At 40.3% G+C, this 25,507-nt stretch overlaps 1 protein-coding gene across 1 annotated transcript in view; it reads right to left on the bottom strand.

Annotated features, from left to right (window-relative positions):
- The window catches only part of LOC121505825 (thyrotropin-releasing hormone-degrading ectoenzyme-like), a 340,052-nt gene that overhangs the window by 89,532 nt on the left and 225,013 nt on the right, over positions 1-25,507 (bottom strand). Inside the window, exon 6 of the mRNA XM_041781378.1 lies at positions 12,851-12,964. Coding sequence (XP_041637312.1) covers positions 12,851-12,964 — 114 coding nt within the window. The remainder of the gene's footprint in view (positions 1-12,850; positions 12,965-25,507) is intronic.

The raw sequence follows: 25,507 nt of genomic DNA, 5'->3' as shown, positions 1-25,507 counted from the left end.
CCATTATCTGGTGAGAGAGTGACGGAGCGAGGTTTAATCTCATCGACTCTACAGTAGCAGAAAATGGCTTCTAGGGCCCGGGATAATCCCTGGCTGATCCCTGCTCGGTCCACTCTCCTCTCTGCTGGTATGTGATCTCCCTTCAAGACAAATTACAGTCTGTCCAGGACGAATGATGGACCGACAACACTGCAGCGCTCTGATAAAAGCAGTAATGAAAGTAGGCATGTTGTGAGGCTTTTTGAGAAACGATCGCTGCAGAGCGCTGCTAGGATGGCAGCGATATCTGCAACATATAAAAAAACACAGAGCCTCTAGCCAGCAGTGTCCACAGTAAACCATCATCTAATAGTGCTTCCATTTACTGCAGACTAAAGGCTGATAAATTTAAGAAATCACAGAAGGTAACACCTGCAGGGGAAATAAGATGATTGGTCAAATACCAGGAAAAGACGCAGAGATAGGGCAGGAGTGCAAGGCTGCAAAATGGAGCAGATCTGTTGAATTTTTAACCTATAGAGGGACCAAAATAAATACAGGAACCCATTGCACATGCAGCCATGTACACAGTCCATCAGCACGTTGGGTCCTCCAAACCCTCTCTGTGCTCGTATTTCCACACCGTACACCAGCGTTACTCAACCCTGCTTAACCAAAGACCCAAACTGTTGCAAGAGCCACAATCTAAGTGGTGAAAACAGCTTGAAGTAGCAATAAAAACAGGTTAAATGTGGCAAAAATGGTCCAAAAGTGGCAAAAATGTAGCGAAAAAAAATGAGAAAAAAGTGACTAAAATGGGCAAAAAGCAGTCAAGAGTGGCAAAGAGGAAACAAGTGGTATTTAATGGCAAAGGGTAGCTTTGATGGGTGAAAAATGGTGAAAAAATGGTGAAAAGTGGCAAATGGGATAAAAGTGGCTAAAAGAAGTTGCAGAAATGGGCAACAAAGAGGAAACAAGTGGTATCTGTTAGCAAAAGGTAGCTTTGATGGGTGAAAAGTGGTGAAAAAATGGTGAAAAGTGGCAAAAATGGTCCAAAAGTGGCAAAAACATGGCAAAACAATATAGAGAAAAGTGACTAAACCTGGCAAAAGCAGTCGAGAGTGGCAAAATGGGAAACAAGTGGTATTTAAAAGCAAAGGGTAGCTTAAATGGGCAAAAAGTGGTGAAAAAAAAGTGAAAAGGGGCAAAAATGGTCCAAAGTGTCAAAATTGTGGCAGAAAAAATAGAGAAAAGTGACAAAAATGGGCAGAAAGCAGTCAAGAGTAGCAAAATAGGGCAAAAAAAGAGGAAACAAGTGGTATCTGTTAGCAAAAGGTAGCTTTGATGGGTGAAGAGTGTCAAAAATGGTCCAAACGTGGCACAACCATGGCAGAAAACATAGATAAAAGTGACTAAAATGGACAAAAGCAGTAAAGAGGGACAAAATAGGGCAAAATAGGAAACAAGTGTAATTTACTAGCAAAAGGTCGTTTAAATGGGCAAAAAACGGTGAAAAGTGCACAAATGGGATAAAAGTGGCTAAAAGAAGTAGCAAAATGGGCAAGAAAGAGGAAACAAGTGGTATTTAATGGCAAAAGGTAGCTTTGATGGGTGAAAAGTGTGAAAAAAGGGAAAAAAAAGGGTCAAAAAGAAGTGGCAAAAATGGGAAAACAAAATAGGAAAAAGGGGCACTAAATGGCAAAAGGCAGCTTAAATAGGCAAAAAGTGGCAAAAGGGCAAAAATGGAATTAAAGTGGCAAAAATTGGGAAAAGTGTCAAAAAGAAGTGTCAAAAATCGAAAAAAAAAAAAAAAACATAGGAAAAAGTGGTTTTTAATGGCAAAGGTATCATAATTAGGTGAAAAGTGGCAAAAAAAAACAATTGGTGAAAAAGGGCAAAAATGGGATAAATATGGCAAAAATGGGACAATTTAGTTTGACAATTAAAGCCTTCTGTTTAAGTCTGGGAAACAAACTGGTCAAAGTTTCCCTTTTTTCAAGGTTTTCTTGGGTAATAACATTTCAAATTAAGACATTAAAGAGCCACAAATCATCATAAAAGAGCCACACGTGGATCAAGAGCCACACGTTGAGTATCACTGCTGTACGCCGTCCAAACCCCCCCCCCACCCCTGACTTTTCACACCCAGTCCTGATCACAGCCAGACCTGTTGAACCCTGAACCCCCTTTAAAAGAACCTGTCTGACAAAGTGAAGTAGAATAAACGATCTCCAAAAAAGAACCTCAAGAACAGATGAGAAACAAAGGCACTGACATCTATCAGTGTGGAAAGGGTTTCAGACATTTCTGAGGCTTTGGGACTCCACCCAACCACGCTGAGAGCCATTATCCACAACAGTGGTGAATGTTGTTCATGGTCATTCTGGGTTCTTTTGGGACCTCCTGGATGATTCATCCATGTAAACTTAGTTTTGGTAGGCTGGCCACTCATGGGAAGGTTCACCACTGTTCACAGTTTTCTACATTTGTGGGTAATGGCTTTTACTGTGATTGGCTGGAGTCCCAAAGCTAGACTGATACATATTTATGACTTTGTTTCTCATCAGTTCTTGATTTTTTTTTTTTCAGATGGTGCCATGATGTGTGAATAAATAAAATCCAAATAAAATTAGGTTTGATATAATTATTTCGTTTTATTTAGTCTCTTATTACTGGACTTTCAGGAGTTCGGTATCAAATAATCTGATCTAAAAAAATCAGCATTTTTCACTTATTTCAGCTGTTATTTTGATGTTCTAATTATTTTGCAGTAATTTCTCCTTAAATTGAGTCTTCATATTTTATATTTTGGCCTCCGTTTTTCTTGCAGTGTACTCTGAGTCAATAATTGTGTTTACACCAAACACTTGAGGGTTATTTAGACAAACTATTGTTTGTGAAAAGCCTCAAATTGGACGTAAAACGGTCTGGTGTTTAGCCAACCTTAGCGTGAAAAACTTAACTGATTATTGTGCTCCTTTTCTGCCTCACCATTCTGGACTAAAGTTGCCAGATTTGCTTGGCGGGCGGGTGGTTTCCCCCTTTAATGGTGCCAACGAACAGCTTGTTTTTATATAACTCTTTCTGGGCCGGAGGAACGTTCTCGCTCATTCCTTCATGTTTTATTTGTTCATAAAAGGTCTGGACTGCTTCATCACACTCAGGTAAACAGGCAGAACCAGGGGAATAAACCACAAATTACACAATAAGTTAATTAGTTAAATGGAAAATTTGGGTGAAAGTGTGATGATTGGGGGAGAAATCAATGAAAATGATAGTGAATGAGCCATCAGCTCTAATTAACAGAGGCATTCAGTCACCTGGAGGGGGGAGAGAGAGAGAGTCGGGGGGTGTCGGTCTGATCCATATGGTCATTATGAACCAGATGGACCCACATGTGGAGGGATGGCTAATAGGGCAGCACTCAGTGTAAACACAAACACAGACACAGATGGAGGGTCGGGGCTGCGTTCAGGAGCAGCTGCTGAACTTTTTAAACGTCTGCTTGTCTCCTCCTCCTCTCCTCCTGAACCTCGTCCTCTCCTCCCTCCGTCCTCGTTATCGTTTTACTCCGACTCGGCGTGTTCAGATGATTGACAGCCCGGGGTTTTATTTTACCTCCTTTTCTCGCCGTGCAGGAAGAACTCAGAGCCAGCAGCTCCCCTTTGGTTTCATTTATTTTATTGATTCAGCGACAGCAGCGCTGCCTCTCCCTCCCTGCTGTCGTCACCGGTGGACTAAAGTTAGGAAACAATCAGTGGGACAATCATAACTTTATTTATCAGCTGGTTTTATGTTTCTGCTCTTCCCTCTGGAGAGGAAAGATGTAACCGCTGTAAACATTGTTTTAAATCACTGAACACGGACGCTTAAAGACTCAAGGATGAATAATTTTAGTTATTAGGAAATCCTCTGAGAACAGCAGCACAAACAAACAAAGTCCCAGAATACAGTAAGACACCATCAGGACTGTACGGAGGCCCTGGGGACCAAAAAAAAAATCCATTTGCTTTCTTATTTCTCATGTTTAATATTTTCTTTCTGTGCTTAGGACTAAGGAAAAAGTTGAAATGGTTTTGAAAGATCCAAAATTCTGCAGCTAAAGGCCCACGGGGCCCGAATTAGCAGATATACATCATATTTTTCCATATGACTACAAATAAAACAAACAACAAAAAAAATAGTAATAAAAAAAGGTAAAATAAAAATCCCATATGCAAAGGCACTTTTACCATGATGAATCTGCAAGGGGACGCATGCTCCCAGGGCAGGGGTAAGGCACCTTTTCGGTTGAAAGAGCCATTTTTGGTTGCACCCCCTTCCAGAAAATCTTTGAAGAGCCGAAAAACACATTTGAACCTTCCAATGAAGGTGACGCAGTCAGTTAGCCTAAATCTTTGTCTATCGACATAACTGACTGAGCAAAGGTCTGGCTATCCACTGATATGTTTGATCTCACTGAAAACTTTCCACTTGGTTGTTACTTTATTCTTACTTTGCATCTTAATCATAATTTTCATTTTGATGCATTTATGGATTTAGAACTACAATAGAAACAACTGTGTACATATTTTGATTTTCATCTCTAAGTGCTATTAGCCAGTGATTATTTATTTTTATCCTTAATGATACTGATATAATCATTATCATTACTTCTTTATTCATCCACACACACTCCTTGCTCCTGCTGTCAGACAGAGTTAATGCAGGATATTGTAGTATCCTACTGCTCACCTACAGATGAGACCTCCACTTCATCTCCTCTCTCTATGCTGCTTTCTGTCTACATACAGGTGCACAGTAGGAAATTCTGTTTTTGCCCAATCAATAAACAATGGCATCCATGATCACTGGGTTACAGACTTCATCAACAATACAGTCAGAGGGACAAACCAGAGCAATCACGATAATCACTCCAAATATCCATGAGAGTAGAATCAGCTGTTAGCAGCTTTTCTCCCTCTCTGTAAGTGACATGTCAGCACCATGGACAGCGCTACATTAATGTACGTGACATTTTCAGCACAAACATCAACAATCTGATCTTCTGCACACTCCTACACTGAACCTGACATTCATTACACACCAAAAATATTTAAATAATCATCAAATGTATTACTGAGTGGTGCCCCCCTCCTCACCACTCCACCCACTGTACAGGCCTGTGATGCAGAGCATCCTTAACACCTGCAGCGCCCAAACGGAGACGCAAAGCAAACACAAACTTTGATATGTATGTTGTTCTGGGAAGTACAGGTCACAGGGAGGAGGAGGATCAAAAAACAGAACTTCGGAGGATGTACTATTGATGCGGTGCTCGGTGAGATGGATTCAAGATTCAGTGAGCCAGTGTGCTTGTGGCACTGAATCCTGGAAGTCAGAACTTTCTTAATGTAACGGCTATGAAGCACATAATGAACCTCACTGGATCGCCTATCATTGAGACTGAGTTTGAGGTCGCCAAAGAGTTTTTCAGAAAAAAATCTCAACAAAACAAAGAAAACTTGACAATACTGTGCTTTCTTTTAAAATATCACGCACATCTGGCTGCAATGCCCAGTGTGCTGACTGCATTCAGACATGCAGTCCATGAAACGTACATGTTGAATGACAAGGACGTCTTTATATGAGTGGAGATTTGAAACTACTTTAAAAAGAATGTGTCGATAAAGAGTAAATGGTACCCTGCACAGAAAAAATCTCCACTGCCATGAACTCCACAACAAGTCCTTCTAAACATCTGCGAATGCAGCAACACAAAGCTAGAAGCTAGAGACGCCCAGAGCCTGAGAGGGGCTCAAGATCACTGAAGACACCAAGCTTGATTTTCAACAACAGGTAGCCACAAAAGCTGAGATAAAAAGGCTCGAGGCAGCAGATATGGTGGAGGAAACGTTCGCTACTGTGGCTTTGTTCTCTACAGATTTTCCTGTGCATTAGGATGTGCTGAGTTTGAGTTATGATGGTCTCCTCAGAGCTAGCATACTGCTGGATATTTGGGTAGTTAGATTTCACATTTGGGCCGTGTACATCTCTGGCATTGTAACCTGATAATAGATGCTCTAAAATATCTTGTTCACTTGCTTTGATTGATTTAGCTAAACAGAAATGTCTAAAAAAGCATTTACAGGTGCAGAAAAAAATCTGTCACTTCTTTACTGGTGAATTATAGTAGATATTTTATTTCCACAAGGTTTGCATAATTTTCTATTTGACCAGCAGCATTTTTCCTCTTTTTAAATAAGATTTGGACTCATCTATGTATTTTCAGGCCATCTGTCTAAAAGGAAATCTTTTAGTATGTCTAACATATTTGTCTCTGTCAGCCACCGTACATGTGTGCCCTGGGATAAGAGGCTCACTGACAGTAAACAGACTTTAAATAAAAGCAGATTTTCAGAGCCAGTCTTATCTCCTCCAGTGTGTCGACTTCAGAGAGGAGCAGAGGGGGATGCTGGGTATTGATTGTCCTTGGCTCTCTTTAACATGAATATTTCATATTTTCCATCTATTTGTTTCACACCGTTATCTGCAGGTCGACGTTTACCTTTAACCTGCTCTCCCTCTCCGCCTCTCTTTGGATCCAGCAGAGAGACACAAATCTGACACACTGTCAGGAAACAGACGAAGAATTAAAGAAGGAAAGCTCTGGTGGCGTTACTTTTTCATCAAGGATGAGCGCTTCTGTCTTAATTACTGACCCCATAACTATCAGCCAAATAAATGAGCCTGAGCCTGATGATGACTGATTATTTACACTGACTCCCATTATCAGACGTCCTGCCCCTTCTTGATTTTGATTGGTCAGTGAGAGAGAAGTGACACTGACAAGTGTGGCACTGTTGCAAAAGTTCAACTGTTTTCTGAGAGTAATGTGTGCATGATATCAAAAACAGCTGATGTTGAGGGCGTTTATTCTGCTCAGGGTATTATGAGCTGAAAACTGAATAAATCGGCTTTTTCTTTGTTTTTAATGAAAGCTGTCAGCACAAAGATGCAGCTGTGGATTCAGCCTCTTAGTTAGTTTGTTCTATTGTTGCATATTTACCACCATTCTGCTCTGTGTTCTCAGAGGATTCATCTATAGGCGGACCAAAATGTTTGACTTACAATCAAAGTGCACCCTAATTAGCTGGATGTGATTGGTCGAAACTTCAGATAAATACAGTGAAAGTAATTTCTATAAATGCACAGCTTACTGAAAGCCTAAAACACTTAAAGCTGACCTTTTCCTGATCATGTGACCACAACAACAGGAAACGTTTTTGTTCCTTGAGACTTAACACAGATGAGCACACATTTCCTTACATGTCTCTAAAACCCACAGGAGGTGCTGCATTTACAGGAGCCATCTGGACCTACACTGCAATGCACACAGGGCTTCACATACACTTTTTTGCTCACCAGCCACTGAGGCTAGTAGTTTCTTTCAGTTACTAGCCACTCTGAATTTTCACTAGCCACGATTTTCTTGTCAGGAGTAATGTTATAAATGATTATGGTTCACTGTGGCATGCTAAAAGTTAGTGTTCATTTCATCAAATAAACGATGAATAAAAATGTTCAGAGACAGCCGAAACAAGCCAAACAGATCTTTGATGCCTAAAACTGACAAAAACTAGGTTTAGTAACTAAATAACTAAAAACAACAACAACAACAACAACAACAAAAAAACATTTTAGTTAACTGAAACTAAATAAAAACTAGGCTTTACAAGAAAAAAAAACAAAAAAACCCAAAAACTAACTCAAACTGTATAGAGCGCTTACGAAACTAACTAAAATAAAATAAAAATGGAGACAAAATATCCTTAGCTTTAGTCTTTGACACAACCAGACTGACTGGCCAGGTTATAATAGTTTTAGATTTTTCATTAGTTTCTATTTTCACTTTGTTTTGAATTTCTGTGTTCGATTTCTGTTTAGTTTTATTAATTTTGACTGCTGGTTTGCTAGTTTAGTTTTATTTTGCAAAAATGCTTCGTTTAAGTTTATTTTTTATTACTTTTAGTTTTTTTATGGATAGATGACAGGGCTGAGTGAGCGTCATACATTTTCAAAAACATATTAAAACATGCTACTCCATCATTTATTTATTTCATGATGATGTTTGAATAAAACTCCAGACAAAAAACTACCACTGTGTGTCCTAACCAATCAGATCAGGCCATTTTTCCGCAGACATGGACGTTGGTGCCAGTCAGTCTGGTTGTGTCAAAGACTAAAATTAAAATTAAGGATATTTTTTCTCATTTTTATTTTATTGTGGTTAGTTTTGTAAGCTTATTATACAGTTTTTGTTAGCGTTCGTTTTTGTGGTAAAGCTTAGTTTTTATTTAGTTTCAGTTAACTAAAATAATTTTTGAATTTTAGTTTTAGTTATTTATTGAGTTTCAGTTAACTTAAATAATATCTTCATTTTAGTTTTAGTTATTTAGCTAGTCTTAGTAAACTACAATAACCTTGCTTCAAACTTCTGAGTGTAGTTTTTCATAAATTTATGACTTGATGTTGTGAATTTGTGACTCGACTTTAATTTTTGGGTTTATAAAGAAGAAATTCTGACCTTTTTTCTCAGGAATATAAAACCTCTTAAACTCAAATTTCTGAATTTAGTTTCTCATAAATTTTTTGAACTAAAAATGTTTCAACATTTCCAGGTTTTCTCTGGACAGTTAAGGTTTCTTTCTTTTGCTTTTTGGTCAAGATTTGCCCTCAAACGTCTTTGTAGTTTATTGTTTGACTGCAAAATAATATGTTTCGATATGCCGCATGCTTGTAAAATATTGACAAATAATGGGTAACAGTGCTCAGTAGATTCATTTTTACAGTAATCTTTATCACTGTTTTAAAATCTTCTTTATTTTTGTGTTTTCTCACAACAAATCTTGATCCTGGTCTAAAAACCTCCTCTGGTTCTTGATCCATATATTACTTTAACAGAGCATGGCACAGATGTTTTATTTAGACCACAGGAAGTGTAAACCAGGATTGTTGGACGTGTTTTCAGATAAATAAATGTGTGATGTCACCTTTAAGTGATGATCCCCTCCAGCCTGATTGGTTAAATGATTGATCCATTAGTAGCGGTATTTCTGCCCTCATCATTTCTGTGTTTTCATTTCCTCCTGCGGCATCAAGCTCTCTGCAGACGGAAACACGCTTTAAATTTAAAAAAAAACCTGAAAATGAAATAAATAATTCTATCAGGAGCCGAGCGTTTATCGCGGCTCTGTTTGCTATTGGAGGAACACTTTGTTTCTATTAAAGCGTCCAGCCGAGCAGAACGGCAGTAACAGGGATTTAAAAATGCCATGTCGCTCACAAACAGGCTGAGTGTGCGTGCTGGAGATAAGGTGTTTCTGCTGCAACACGTTCTGTAGAGGAGGAACATCACAGCGCACTTCTGCAAAACAAAAGCAGGACGGCTGAGAGGGTGAGAGAGCCGGAATTTAAAGCTGAGCAGCGTTTGGAGTTCCTTAGAAGTTCTGTGTGAGTTCAGGAGGAGGGGTTGGAGTTCAGGAGGAGGGATTGGACTTCGGGATCAAATTTGAGGAAGAATTGATTTTTAATTCTAAGACTTACGAGCCGATTCTCTCTGTCTGCAGCAGAAAAATAAAACTCACCCTGGATGTGAGCGAGCCGGAGAGATGTGCTGAAAAAAAGAGGAATCGGATATCGATCGGAGCGAGTGGAGGAAGCTGAGTGAGGTCAGGAGAGGAGCTCAGAGTCAAGACTTCCTCCTCTTCATGAGCCACTTTTAACTTTCTTGTTTTTCACGCGCTGAATGTCCCAACAGTTGGAGTGGTTATGTAAAGTTTGGTACAGCAAAGAGGATCATGGGCAGAGCGATCTTTCTAAGGAAATATTCGCCGAGTTAAAGGCCAAAGCTGCTGACGCTGGATGCTTTTATTTATCACACACACAAACAAAAACTGAATTTTTCAAATAATGAAGTATTGTTTCCTGACTGAAGCCTCATAAATCATCGTCCTTGGTGCCATTGAGTTCCATTGTTGTTCAGAAACTATTAAAAACTCATCAATGAGCCTCTTTAATCACCATAAAAACACACAACACACTTTATCTCCACTCAGTAAAGCACAAATACCATCCTGCTGCACGATTACTCACCAGAGTCCAAATAAGGATTCATCCAACATGTAAAATACAACAAACACAAAGTCCTCCTTTCAGTCTGGTTAAATAAACTTCAGTTAGAGGCTGTTTGAGAAAAAGTATGAAGCCTTTTTCTCTAAATCAAGGTTCTTTAAATGTTTGAGTTTAATAAATGATTCTTTGTTAAATTCAAGGCTGTAAAAATAAGAGCTAAGCAGTTATTTAAGTTTTAATTTTAGTTACAATTTTTGCTTCCCATGATCACAAAAAACAAGATAAAAAGCATGTTTCTCAATGCAGGAAAAATAATTTCATCGCTAATTTCACTTTAGAGATTTTGGACAATTCCATGCTCCCAATGTTGTGGGAACAGTTTGGGAATGGCCCCTTCCTGTTCCAACATGACTGTGCACCAGTGCACAAAGCAAGGTCCATAAAGACATGGAGGAGAGTTTGGTGTGGATGAACTTGACTGGCCTGCACAGAGTCCTGACCTCAGCCCCATAGAACACCTTTGGGATGAATTAGAGCGGAGACTGAGAGCCAGGCCTTCTGGTCCAACATCAGTGTGTGACCTCACAAATGCGCTTCTAGAAGAATGGCCAAAAATTCCCATAAACACACTCCTAAACCTTGTGGAAAGCCTTCCCAGCAGAGTTGAAGCTGTAATAGCTGCAAAGGGTGGACCGACGTCAGATTAAACCCTATGGATCAAGAATGGGATGTCACTTAAATTCATATGCGAGTCAAGGCAGGTGAGCGCATACTTTTGTCAATATGGTGAATTTTTAATCAGTTCAGGTCCACAGTCTTGTTTTAAATGCTATGGTTTTTTTTTTTGTTGTTGTTGTTGTTTTTTTTTTTTTTTAGTGATGCAAGACAATAAAGACAATAACTGAACAAAATACAAACAAAATAATACTAGAAAAAAAAATAATACTAGAAAAAAAAAGACGAAAAAGAAGTGCAAATACTTGAAGCCACTAAGACAACACTAAACAGACCTGGGAGGGGACTAACAACATACTGTGGCATTTAGAATGGAGAGTGATGAAGAGCTGTGTCCCTGTGTGACCATGCATGTGTGTTGGTGTGTGTGTGTGTGTGTGTGCCAGGAGTGAATGGGAGAGTATATGGAATACATGCATGTGCTTTGGTGCAGAGGGGGAGCAGCGAAGTGGTAATGATTTTAAGGATATCTGGGGGTGAAAAACATTTGTCTGTTCCTATGTAGATATGTCTGAGAGACGAGTGAAATGTGTCACACCTTTATATGATATGTGAGCTTGTCAGGGTTGCAAAAATAAATTAATAAATAAATAAAAATATATTTAAAAAAAGAAGGAAAAAAGAAAGGGGTGGGTCAGATGGGGTAAAAGAATAAAAAAATTAATTGAAAAAAGATAAGGAGAGGGGAAAAATGAATAAATAAATAAAAAATACAAACACAACAAAAGAAAAGCCCTCTCTCTTTTCTCTCCAGTATTTTCCTGTTAGTTTTTTCCCCCCTCTTTGTATTCACCCATGTCTTTCTCCCTTCTTCTTGTGGTATTATGGGGTGGAGGCGAGCCATAATCAGTCGCCAACAGACCCTGCAGAGGAGCGTCAAATGCTCAAAGGACTAGAGCCTGACTGATATGGGATAGGACTGTAAAAAAAAATACAACCCCCCCCCCCCCCCCCCAAAAAAAAAACGTGAACAATTGATCTAGAAAAGCACTCCGAGATTTGCAGACCTCCGCCATTAGCCCTATCTCCCAATAGTAAAGAATCCTTTAAAAAATTCCTGGATCCAGATCGGGATCCAGATAAGTCCTAAAATCTAATCAGTTCTTCCTTATGCCGTTTCTGACATTTCCTGAAAATCTCATCAAAATCTGTCCACAACTTTTTTGAGTGATGTTGCTAACAAACAAACTAACAAACTAACAAACCCTGCTGATCACATAGCCTCTTTGGCGGAGGTAATAAATAGTTTGTGTTTGGGTGTGAAATTATTCACCTGGGAATATTAGTAGCTGTGGCAAACAGCTAGCTGGTCTTACTCTGGGTAGTACTCTAATATTTTCTTTAACATTTCCAACAAGGATTACTTTCTAAAAACTCAAACGTGTCCACAGAGATCTCCAGGTTAAAGTTTGATTTGATATTTCATATAATAGTTTGTCATTTTCCTCCTGCAGCAGCTCTTTTGCCTGGTTTCCATCTGTGTTGTTTTTATTGTCAGGAGGATTTCAAACATTTTTCCAAATCAGATTCACACCTGATCGACTGGAGACTTGAGCTGACTCGACTGAAAGCGTCAGAGGGCAAAAACATTAAATTTCATGAGTGAACGGATGCAGGGTTGGAAATCTGAATTCACCCTGGCATGCTGAAGTGGAGGCTTTTTTTCTGTCTTCAATAAAAGATTGGGCTACGTTTTATAAATAACTGGAGAGAAATCTGCCGTTTTCACACTGAGTAAGCAGTGAATCTGCTAAAGATGCTGTTAGAAGATCTTAAATTAAGTTTTAAACTCTGAGCCGAAAAGACTAAATCTACAGTCTGTTTTATACTGGTCTGAAAATGTTAAACATGCACAGATTTGTCAAACCATTTCAAGCTAAAGAGCAAGCGTAGAAGAAAAAAAAAATGTCTGACTATTTTGACTTTAGTCTGACCTGTTTTTGCTCCACAGAAAACCACTGAGGAGCTTAAATATGTGTGAGAAACACACGAATGCCTCACTGATTATTAACTTCCTACTCACCATGTTCCACTTGGGGAAGAGGAAGTCTGTGCCGACGTACTCGAAGAAATGAGCGAAGCCTTCTTTGAGCCAGACGTCCTCCCACCACACCGGAGTCACCAGATCACCAAACCACTGAAAGACACAGAGAGGAGACGAGATTTAACACGCTGCTCCGTCACGTTAGTGTGTTTATCTGAAATGTTTAGTTTGAGTTAAAAGCCATCTCAACGTGCCGGCAAACTGCTTTGAATTGGTGATAAAACCTGCAAAACAAACATGAAGAAAAGCTGCAACACTGCCAGGAATCTGACGGGTCTGATCATTGATCATCAATTCATTTTTACACTCACTGATCAATATTCTCGTATCCTACATAAAGGACCAACCACAATCACACTCAGAATTACAGATTCGTCTATGATAGACCTCCATCCTTCCTTTCCCCACTCATTAAGTCTGCATCATGGTGTCCTTAGGACCTCATTATATCCATCCTTTCATTATCTATACCACTTGTCCCATTCAGGGTCAGAGGGCTCTGGCAAAAGCTGTAAACACAGCTTATATTTACCTTTGATCATCTTTAACTTATTCAGAATGTTCCCACGATATTAAAAAACATGTGAGCTGTTAGGAGACTAAAGATGTAAAGTTCAGCTGAGATGCTGCTGCTGCAACCATCCAGCAAAACAGGATAGTCCACCTAAAAACAGGGCAGGAAAGAAACTAGTAACATCCACTCAGATTGATGTATGCTGATTTAATGGCAGTTTTTTTGTACGTGTACAATTTTTGCCTCAAAGGTGTCCAGAGGGTGCCCTAATGTTAGAGCTGGTGCTACAAAAAAAATACAAATGCAGTGAAATCAATTTTGTTGCTGATCTTTGACCCATCCCAGACTCTCATCAGCACCAAAGCCCTATCTTTCTTCTATCAATTTTATGGAAAATAATTCACTTTTTGCGTTTTTTTTGCTGTAAAAAATAAAATATTTCAAATAATCAAACTGGCCTTTAACCCTTGTGCCCTCCTCAAATTTGCTACCCATTTTTCATCTTCGAGGCAAAAATGTACACGTACTGAAAAACTGCCATTAAATCAGCATACGTCAATATTTTTTTCTACTTTTTTCATAAATCTCTTTAACAACTTCAGACCTGCTCAAAACTACAAAAAAAATTCAATAATTCTCAGAATTTTAACCCTTTTAATGCCAGTTTGATTATTTAAAATATTTCATTTTTACTGAAAAAAAAAAAAAAAACACAAAAAGTGGATTATTTTCCATAAAATTAATAGTAGAAAGATGGGGCTTTGGGGGTGACAAGAGTCCTGGATGGGTCAAAGATTAGCAACAAATTGAATTGATTGCATTTGTATTTTTTACGCCATGTCAGAAATACCCTCCTGACATCTTCAAGGCAAAAATGCCCCAACTGACTTCCATTAAAACCAGGTTTTTTTAATCTCACTGTCATTGCAGTATAAAATCATGCATTCTTTAATGTCAGCATTTCAATGTGAAGAAGTCTTGTGAAATTTGGCATTTTTACTGTATTCCACCAGATTCAACCATTTACTCATTGTAGGACCATGCACCAAATTTTTGTAGTTTTTGCCCGTTATATTATGGAGAGTTTTGTGTGAGTTTAAAAGGGTTAAAATTCTGAGAATTAGTGAATGTTTGGTAGTTTTGAGCACACGTGTACATTTTTGCCTCGAAGGTGTCCAGAGAGTCCAAAATTCATTGACAGAGTATGAATGACATTTAAGAGTAAAACTATAAAGAAAAGTTCCTATAAAAATTCATGCCAAAAGCTGTAAAACTGACAAAATGATTACAAATTTAAGAAAAAAAAAAAAAGTTGAGAAAAATGGCCAAAAATGCCTGAGGAGGGCACAAGAGTTAAGGCTTATTTATGCTCAATGTTAAATACAAATCCGGATACGGACGGAGCCTTCTGTCCGTGCTTCGCATTCATTTCGTCCGTATTTCTGCACGTTTCCATAAAGCTTACGGATACGGTCAAAGGAGCAGTACCATTGGAAAACGTGGGGGCAGTGTTGCTGTCACTACCCGATACGTAGCTCTAGTGAGACACAAAGAAGAAATAACAATGGCGGAACTTTTTGAGGAAAAGTTGTGTGAGTTGTTTAGAAACTTTAAACATCTCTATGATGTTACTTTGCAAGCGGTACATTATCAACACCTCCTCCACAGTCGCCATGTTTGTTTTTGAGTTTGTTGTTGTCATAAACTTTTGACTCTGGACGCATGGAAGTATGTGAGCAGTGACGGTAACATCATTTGAAAAGGACGTATACATTTTCATATGCAAAGGGAGTATAAATGGACCTTTAATCGTTTTTTTCCAGGAAGAGTTTAGCAATCACGACCTAAAGTTAAACCCACAATGGCCATAATCATGAGGAATATCTACTGGGGAGTATGAATGTAAAAGTTCATAACAGCCCGTCCTTTCGCTGCAGAGACCTTCCTGTCAAAACCAAAAGTGTGACACTCTCATCCCTAGAGCCAAAGTACAACCGGGCTAAAGCTCAAAATGCCACAACAGCGGCTGACTTTCAATTTTACACAATGTTGGAGACAATGCAAAACAGAAACTTTAATTAAATCCACAACGAGTCCAAGTCAGAGCGGGACGTGCCAGTCCTGCTCCTCCTGGAGGTCTGACTCTGTCTCCGCCTCGTGATGCCAACCAGTCCTGCAGAGCAGCGGTCCTGAGCAGACTTAATGAAGCAGGTTGTGTTCATCAGCAACACCGGAGGGCAACCGGCGGCGCTGTTTAAAAAAAGGCGTGACAAAGGAAGCCGCTTGTTTGGCCTCATTTACGGGCGTGCTTGCACCTCTCGTGCTGCTTCAGAGCCTCTTCAGGGTAGAAGGGTTTAATAAAGGCGGAGCACGTGGAAAATAGACTGAACTTTGCTGATAGTGAAACGTACGGCCACCAGAGGAATCCATGTGTGCCGGGGCTGCTTCATGGAAACGCCGCCTGAATGAGAATGGAGCCACGATTGGGAACAAATGTGTGTCCCTGCCAGCTTTGTTTCACAGTCTGAACGGTCCCTTTAAATCTTCAGCTGCTCGGCGGATGGCAGAGGATCTTAAAAAATAAAAGTTTCCCTTTGAATTCACTTTAAACTCTCATAAAAGCCTCCGTCTGCACACGCTGCACTTTTCTTTGCTCAGCTCAGTGTGAGGGAGTGTGTTCCTCCACATATTGGCAGTGTTTCTGCAGCAAATTGTCCTTCAACCGATCAAAGTCTGCGCCGTATAGTGAGAGGAAGTGAGCTGGAGTTTGTGTGAGGTGAGTCCTGGTGGGATTACTTTGCCCTGCAGTTGAAACACGTCAGGTTTAATTATTGTAGCCTCCAGTCAAAAGTCTGTCCACATGAAGCATAAAACAACCTGAGAACAACAACAATACAGGTCTTTGAAGAATTAAAGCTACAGCAGCCAACGGGGCCAAACCAAGGACTCACAGTACCCCAAAAACACACAAAACCAGGGCCAGAGGTACACATATTGTACTGCACGTTCACAGAGAGACTGGTGGGAGTTTTTTAGGTTGATTTTATAGAAAATATGAAAAAAATCAAGGTAATGCAAGCCTGCCAAGACCAAGGCTGAATTCTGATACACCCTTTAACCCTGCCTCTTAGCCCTGTGTTTGCACTTTCACGTCTAGAGGTAGGGTGGTTTGACTCAGGCTGAAATCGAAGAGTAGGTGAAGTTTTGGAGCTACGTGACCCTTCAGAGATTTTCCAGAGGCACACTCAACACTGTTATATGCAATCTTCCACAACATTGCAGCTCTTCAGCAAGACTTAAGAATACAACAACAATCCTTTATTATAATTTAATGTTACAACAGTGTGCTATAGTCCTTTTGGCTTCAAGGAAGCATGTAAAGCAAAGCCTGTGTAGCAGAAACGTTGTGGTTAAGGCCGGCCACACTACAGGATTTTAAGCCCAATTTGGGGCAAGATTTGCCTCCCCCAATGATCGTGGGGGCGTATCCCGAGAGTAGCCTCGTTGCAAACGACTGTTTGTCTGAGTAGTCTGCATGTGTGTGGTGTCAACATGATTGTTTTACTGCTCTAAATTACATCGTAGCCTCCAAAATCCCAAATCATAAATATCAAACACGTTTGATAATTACAATTCTAGGTTGTAGTGCCTCTGACGGAGTACCCACAGCAACCAATGACAGAGAGCAGACCTGGATAGCATCACAGCCACATACTTTCACCGCTCACAACCATGAACAACTTTAACTTAATTTCAGCCATGATTTCATCCTGAGTCTTTCCCTTGTTTTATGAGTGTTGCTGCACCTGTAACATGCCAGGACAGCCTGTTGTGGAGAGACAGCAAGATGGTATCAACAGACATCCATGTTTTTTTTTTTTTTTCTGAAGTCACGTGATCACGCGAGGTCGTAGACAGGTCAACAGGTGTGTGGTCTCCAGTGATCTGACAGTCTGGCTGAGTCGTCTACTGTGTGCGTTCAGAGGATTAAAGATGAAAAATCTTTGGAAACTGTCCTGGAGTCTGTGGTCTCCCACGGTTTTAAAATCGTTTCAGATTAAAAAATTGTCTAGTGTGTGGCTAGCCTGAGTCTGTTTACGTAGATGCACTGATGGCGCATCAGGAACTTGAAGGGTCGTCAAGTCCTTTTAAAGTAGGGGTTCTCAAAGTTGGGGTTGGGACCCCATTTGGGGTCGTGAGACACTGAGAGGGGGTCTCCAGATGCCTTAAATAAACCCATATTTTTTTGATAACACATTTGCCACTTGACTGACCTTTTTTTAAAATCATTTTTTCCCACCAATTAAAACCCATTTTTATCCATTTTAAACCCTTTTCACTATTTTTTCTGCCTGTTTTTGCCACTTTTAAACCAAATGTTGCCACTTTCTACCTTTGTTGACCCATTATTGCCTCTATTAGCCACTTTTTACCACCTTTTTTCCCATTTGTGCCCATTTTAACCAAATTTCACTGTTTATTATGGCCATCTTTTGGCAGTTTAACCCATTGCTGCCTATTTTCTGCCTCAGTGAACCTTTTTTTGCCACTTTAAACTCATATCAGCCACATTTTACTCCCCCTCTACTCATTTCTATGTTTTGCCCCTGTAACCCATTTTTGCCATTTTGTGCTTATTTTTGCAACTTTTATTAAATTTTTGCACTTCTAACTCATTTTTGCTGGTTTCAAAATCCCATTTCATCACATTTCCCACCTATTTTTTGCCATTTTCAACCCATTTTAATTCTGTTTTTAAGCAAAAGGATTTAAATTTTGAAGAAGGCTACTAACTATAACACAAAAGAATTAAAAATGGTTTATTTGATAAGAGTGGTTATAATTCAGGTTAAAAATATGGATATCACAGATTAATTTTACAATGAACCATAATTTTGCTGACCTCCCTGGTCCCCCAGTTTGTTTGGGCCACAGAAAGCCCCCCCCCCATGGGCAGTCTTGTTTGAACATGACTATTCCTGATCTTCCTTTATTTTGGGGGTTGTTGGCTGAAAAGGTTGAGAACCACTACCCTAGACTGTGCTAACCCCCCACATCCAACCTTTATTGTGCCCAGAACATTTTAAATTAGTATTTTTTTTAAACTGTATTTTCCCATGCCCCTCGTAATATGCAAGGACATCCAGAGAATGACAGGAGTTGTGTCAATCCTTTCCGCTCGATAGTATCCTCAGGTGGCTTTATTCGCCGTTGTAGGCCTCAATTTTTGGTGCAAACATGCCTGAAAGTTCTGCCGTTATGTCACAGACACCTTAGTAACTTTTTAAAGAAACTTTCTACAACTCCTCTGTAGTTTTTATTCCTCTGGTGTATTATTCTTATTTCACTGCAGCTCATACAGTTATCTTTATTTCACTGAATAAGTGAATCAACCCTCCCTGCCTCAGTCTTTACTATAAATCTGCTCTCTTCAGTATTAACCGTCGTCTGTCTTCTGTCTGTTCGCTCTCATAAACTCTGAGTGTGTTGAAACAGCTGAACATGTCCAGGCATGCACACTGACTTCCTCCACTCTCTCTCTCCATCTCTGGCAGAGTTTAGCCTGTGTCTGGGCAGGGATTCAAACCCACCACCCTGTGGGAGCTGGCACGCCACTCAGCTGCTGCCACTGCTGCCTGGCTCAACAGGCGCCGGTTCAAATCCCCGAGGCAGAGCTGCAGTTAACGGAAAACAAAACCCTGCCAGAGGAAGTTGTACTTCCAGGTAGGTTTTAACCACATGGGTGACCACTTCACTTCTTCATTATGGAGGAATGACCTCTGGGAAATCTCTCAGTGAGGAGGACAAACAGAAAACCTGGAGCATAGGCTCGGTTTTGCTCTAGTTCACTTTATTTTTCTGCAGTCTTCTTGGAAACCTGAAATATTCATGGTGCAACTACAAGAACATGACAGTTTCAGTTGTAGACTAGATCAAAATTGCAATTCAGCTGAAATTGCATGGGGATGCTGAGAGCTGAATTGTGGAAAAACTGCTGAAAATAGCCAAAAGCACAAAAAATGCTTAAAATAACATGAAAATAGCATTAAAAAACATAAAATGGTATAACAGTAGCTGAAAATGGCATTCAATAGTTCCAAACCTTTCAGAATAATGCTTTCACACTGGTAATGAACTGGCCGAGATTCAGTTTGGTCTGGTACGAGACTATCTCTTTGGTCGGACCAAGGTCTGGCTGTTTGGTCCAGACCAGGGTCCAGGGGAGGTTTCCTGTCATTTAATTTCAGATCAAACTGAAAAGTCAGAAAGTCTGGCCAAAACTGTGCAAGTGTGAAAGCACCCGAAGAAAGACATTTTCAGTGATCTTCTGCACAGACATGGGCTGAGTTTGCTGTCACAGCGTTGTTTTAGAGAGAGATGGGTGGTTTTAGCAGCTGAATATGCAACTAAATTAGATCTGCCTTTTGTAATACTGAAATATCATTAATGAAAAAGCACAATGATTTAGTTTTTGGTCATATCACCCAGCTCTAACATGCATCAACAACATTTATTAGATAGTAGAGGAGATTCTGCTGTTAACAGAATCGGCCCTGGCTCTGAAATGAAACCCCTCTCCTTCCCTTGTTTCTTCTTCTGGGAGACTAACGCTGCTCTCTCATTAAAAATGACAGCACACATTTAAATTTGTTCTCCTGGGTTTGAAGGCCGCCACCCTTTAACCAGCTGGCTCCTCATGTTTACAGTGGTTCACTAAGTTTCATCACATTTTTATGCTTCTACAGTTCGACCAAACCTCCTGAATATCATTAATTTTACAGAAGGCAGACTTTTAGCACCACAGTGACAGAGCCAACGAAATCATTCAAACTTCTGAAGTCATCTTTTCTCTGATAATTAAAAACGCAGACTCGTGTTGTTTTCACAACACATTTCCTCACTTGTCTTCATTAGCTCGTTTGTCATCTCTTGTCTCGTCTCTGCTTCAACATTAAAAAAAGCCTCGAGTGGGTCTGCCAATTACTCTGGGAAAGTTGACCCTGGTTGCTATGGTTTTTTTGCTGTTGCCATGGTTGCATAAGTGCATCGTGGGTAGGGTTTGTCACAGGGGGAATCCAGAGAGGAAAGATGCTGATCCGAGCGACTGCTGAGGCGGGGGATTCGGGGGAAGGAAAGTTCGACATCAGGAGGAATGCTGATGAGTCAGAAAACAGAGGGAGGTCTCTCTCTCTTTCTAAGATTCAAGCTGAGAATATTCCAGAGAAGGATGGCGGAATGCTGAGTAGGAACGCTGTTTTCACCTCTGACACCACCGACAATCGTGTACTCACTCTCACGTACAGAGTTTGGGATTTCACCATTGTTTTGTTCAGGGTCGCGTGGGTCAAGAAGTACTTTTCTGACGGGTCGCTGCATCATCCAAAGAGGGCAACAAACTGAGAAAACTACACACTTTATATTTATACACACTGCTGAATGTATAAAAATGGAAAATCTATACCAAACATTGATCCTGCTGCTAGTTTTAGAGGGGAACTGAGCACAAGGCGGCCATAATAACTGAATTTTTATGTCTTTAGCAGCAGGTTGTTGCAATAATATACTCAGAAGAGGAGAGCAGAGGCCTGATCAGGCAACACTTATTCTCCAGGAGACTGAGACCAGCTGTAGATATCTGGAGGCAAAATCTAAGAGGATCTATCCTGGTCAGCTCACGCCTCCACAATAGTAATGAAAGCACAGCCATGTCCCTCAGTGCCATCATTTTATCATATCATGTAAAATAATGAAGGGATTTATATAGCGTGTTTGTCTAGGAAAAGAGTCTGTTGGACTTCTTCTATGGTGAAGCAGTTTGTCTTTTCAGTTCATGCAAAGCATTTTAAATATGCATTCATGTGAGACTTCCTGGCCACCATAGATCCAGATTACACATATTCTTGCCTTACTGCGAGGTCACAACCCATCGTCAAAGTCAAGCCTGAACAGGAAATGCTCTGACAGTATGGCACGATCAGTGATCCATCCAAGTGGCACCAACAACAGCAAATCAACAAGACTGGCGTGTCAGAATTTTTCTTGCATCTTCCGTCCAGTTTGGCACTCTGACCTGACGCCAATGACGTTGACCAATAGAAAAGCATTTGCTCCTTATCTCCGTATTATCATTTACCAGAATAACACTAAATCCCCTACACATACTCCAGTTCTATTATCACTCGATGCTTCTGTTGATGATTGATGCTACTTGACCCCCAGATTTTTTTCTTAAAAAGCTTGTAAAACATCAACCCCATGGTGCACAGTCAAGTTCTATACATCTTTTTTTTTGTTCAGGACAACCTGGGCTTTAAGAATATATCTATACAGTAAGGTCACTTGAATTATTAAAAAGTTATAAAATAAAAAATAAAAAAACAAATCAGAATTTGAAACTCAAAGATTTTCATTGATAACACACAGTAAACAATAATGACTAAGCCTTTTCTTTGCATAGACTTCTTCTCCATCTCTTGGGGACAAAACAGTGAAAAAATAAACATTCTGTGACTAAAAGTTTTCAAAATATCTCAATAAATACAAGAGAAAGTCCATGCGCTTTTTTGCAATTATTTTCATTTGTGCTGTTCCTTTAGTAGTAGAGAAGCAACTGGTCGACTACAACTCCCACAATGCTTTGCATCGAAACGTTGCCCTCAACAAATATGGCTCTGCCCAACGAAGAAAGCCAAAGTACAAGATCGAAAATGGATTAAAAATAGACAAAAAGACGCTCATTATGGGATCTAACACTGTGGATTTCATATTCAAAGACACTGGAGTTCCAGGCTCGCTAGGCTTCCTTAAGGGCTATGGAGACATCGAGGGTAGCAAACGAACAGCAAAATGGTCAGCTTTCAGAGGAAAACAAAGAGTGTCTACGACGTATGGTTCAAAAGGTATTAATGTTTTTCTAAACTGTGTCGCTTCTTCCTTTATACGACAACCCCTGTCTTCAGAGACCCCAGGAAGTCAGCCAAGTTCTTGGCTCACTAGAAAATATTCTGTAAAGCCCTTTTCACACCGCTGCACGGTAACTACCCTGAAAACCTCCTCCCTGGCGGTGAGTTGCTGTGCGGCGGTGTGAAAAGGGCTTAAGAGCTACGAATGCATAAGGAACATATATAGAAAGGCACAACACAGAGCTTTCACAGGAAAAAAGTTAGTGCCTATGACTTACGGTTCAAAAGTTACCAAGCAATTTACAAAGGGGTGTGCCTCCGGCATGGATCCGTGCTGCTGGAGCTCTAAGGGTTAAAACAAATTGTGAGGAAAGGAAAAGACTTCAGCTGACACCTTAACCTCCACATTGGGGCCTATATATCCACTGGAAATATCTGCATGTTGTTGTGCCTGCAGGTACTAATATACCAATAATAGCATGCATACCTACTTGAGATGCACAGACAGAGAACACCTGGCTGCCATCGTGCATACCTGTAGTTAACAGCATCGGCCTCACACTTCCATAGTTACATTTGTACTCTCCCCCTGTATCGAGGACTGCTCTCCGCATGAAAAGAAGGCACTACAGAGGGTGATTGGGACTATTCTGCCCACCTCATAGAGACAGAGTAAAAAGAGAGCAGGCTGAGCCATCAAAGACCCACATCACTCAGATCAGGGTCCTTTCCAGTGGTTGCCCTCTGGCTCGGCTCCCTGCACGCAGGGACGGCGAGGATAAAAAGAAGCTTCCACCCTGAAGATGAAATTCTTAACAGACTTACAGGACGTTGTTTTTATATTCATCTACTGCCCTCAGACACTAAAGCTAAAGCACTTAGGTAAGTTTGTACCCTGACACTTTAATATTCAGGAGCACTTTAGCTTTCTTTTAACTTTCTAAAATGACACTTTATTAAATTTAAGACTTCTTTAGTGTTTCATTTCTTATGTGAAACTCACTGTGCCGTAGATTCTTCATGAATTTGTTTTAATGAGTCCTGCTGCTGGTGGATGTAGGCGTATTAATATCACTGTGAAACTGAACCACAAGCCTCTGAATCTAACTCCAGAGTTAAATTAGAGCCTACTTTTCACCCTGGTAGATATACAGTGAGCTAAATAAGTTGAATCAGACTGAGATGCCCCGAAAAAGATCCTCATCATAGCTAAAGCCGCTCAAAGCTTTCGGGACTCTTATAGCTCAAAGTAACATCGTATCTATTTATGGCTCAATCAACCTAAAGCTCAGACTCTCTGCACTTGTCCTGGAGAGAACTGCAAGGTTTGCTTTTTACTTCATGCTGCTGGAGGTTTTACACAAAATTAGAGTTAGATCTAAAAGACAGACTGATGATTTGGACAAAAAAATCAACGAATATAGTTCTGGAGGGTCAAAGCAAGGAAACATCAATTCACTGATTTTCTAAGGAGTTGACTAACAGAATAAGGGACAAAAAAAAAACAGTCCGTTTTTGCATTAAAGATATAACCTAATGTGGAAACTATCATCCAAATGTTTCACAGCAGTTTCTGCTCGTTTTAGTCCAAGTGGCCTGCAAATCTAATAAAACTAGAGTTAAATATTCAAATTCGATAAGCTGAAAGAGGACTGGCTCAAGCTTAGACCTGAGTGGTGCCTCTCCTCTTTAAGCTCGGCTTTTACTCCCTTTACGTACGAAAATATATACGTCCTTTTCAAACGATTTTACTGTCACTGCTCACATACTTCCATGCGTCCTTTACGTTGGCATACGGGCAGCCCAGAGTCAAAAGTTTATGACAACAACAAACTCAAAAACAAACATGGCGACTGTGAAGGAGGTGTTGATAATGTACCGCTTGCAAAGTAACATCATAGAGATGGTTAAAGTTTCTAAACAACTCACACAACTTTTCCTCAAAAAGTTCCGCCATTGTTATTTCTTCTTTGTGTCTCACTAGAGCTACGTATCGGGTAGTGACAGCAACACCGCCCCCACGTTTTCCAGTGGTACTGCTCCGTTTGGCCCGTATCCATAAGCTTTATGGAAACGTGCAGAAATACGGACGAAATGAATGCAGCGCATGGACAGAAGGCTCTGTCCGTACCCAGATTCGTATTTAACGTCGAGCATAAATGGGCCTTTAGTCTAAATGGCACAGCATTCATCCAGTTACACTCCAAGTTTTTTTCAAAGCCTCTGCCTTTTCTCAAACATTTCCTATTGAAGCTTTCACACATCCATCTGACATGTCAGGTTATGGGGCCTTAGAGTGGCAGCTGCAATCAACACAAGTTTTTCAGCATTGAGACAGAAAGTCATTGCGTTTTGGTTTAATCTGATATGCAACGTGGATACGCGTGTGGGCTGTAGCCCACCTCTAAAACTAAATATACATTTCATCAGAGTCTTAATCATCATTAGTCTATATTTGTAACCTGGTCTTTCATGAATAAAATGACCCTGATAAATACTTTTATGTCATATTTTCCACTGACAGCATTCATACTTCATCCCTTTCTGATCTCTCATCCCACAGGCTCATGTTGGTGTGGACCGCCCACAGTGCCGCCTGCGCTCCGTTCCCATGATGCGTGATTACAAAGGAAGTTAAAGGCAGCTTTTTAACTACACTGGAGCTGAAAGATTGCAAAAGCTGGTGTCTTCTTTAGCAGTGTATTGTTTATGAAGAAGACTCAGAGTCTCAGTGTTTCTGCAGAAGTTGCTCCCTGTGTGAGCATTTCTACAACAACCTGGAGCAATCAGAGGGCATGGCAGGCTGCACAGAACCCAGGGAAGAATCAGACCCACACTTAAAGAAGCATCTTGTAACATATAGATCAGTATTTGTAGCAGCAGTATTGCCACCGCCTTGCTCCGGGGATCCTCCGGAGAGATTGTTCTGGAGCAACAACAAACAGTGTTGGGGAAACGCTGCTAACGTGACACAGCAGAGTAATGGAGTCCTTTTTATTTTTAGACTGTTACAGCTGCTGGCATGCTTGAAAGAGCATTAATTGAGTCCTACATAAAATTTCAAACTCATTATGCATTGACTCAATGAATTAAAACAAGAGAGATGCAGTATAGGCGGTTTGCTCCATCACCGACACGTTCATGTTTCCTTCCCTCACCTCTCTCTCTTTCTTTCTGACGCTCTCTCTCAGAACAAAGGAGATCTGTTCCTTTGATCAT

Source organism: Cheilinus undulatus, linkage group 23, assembly GCF_018320785.1.
Source record: "Cheilinus undulatus linkage group 23, ASM1832078v1, whole genome shotgun sequence".
NCBI lineage: Eukaryota > Metazoa > Chordata > Actinopteri > Labriformes > Labridae > Cheilinus > Cheilinus undulatus.
Note: the sequence above shows the minus strand (reverse complement) of the source record. Positions and strands in the feature narration are given on the sequence as shown.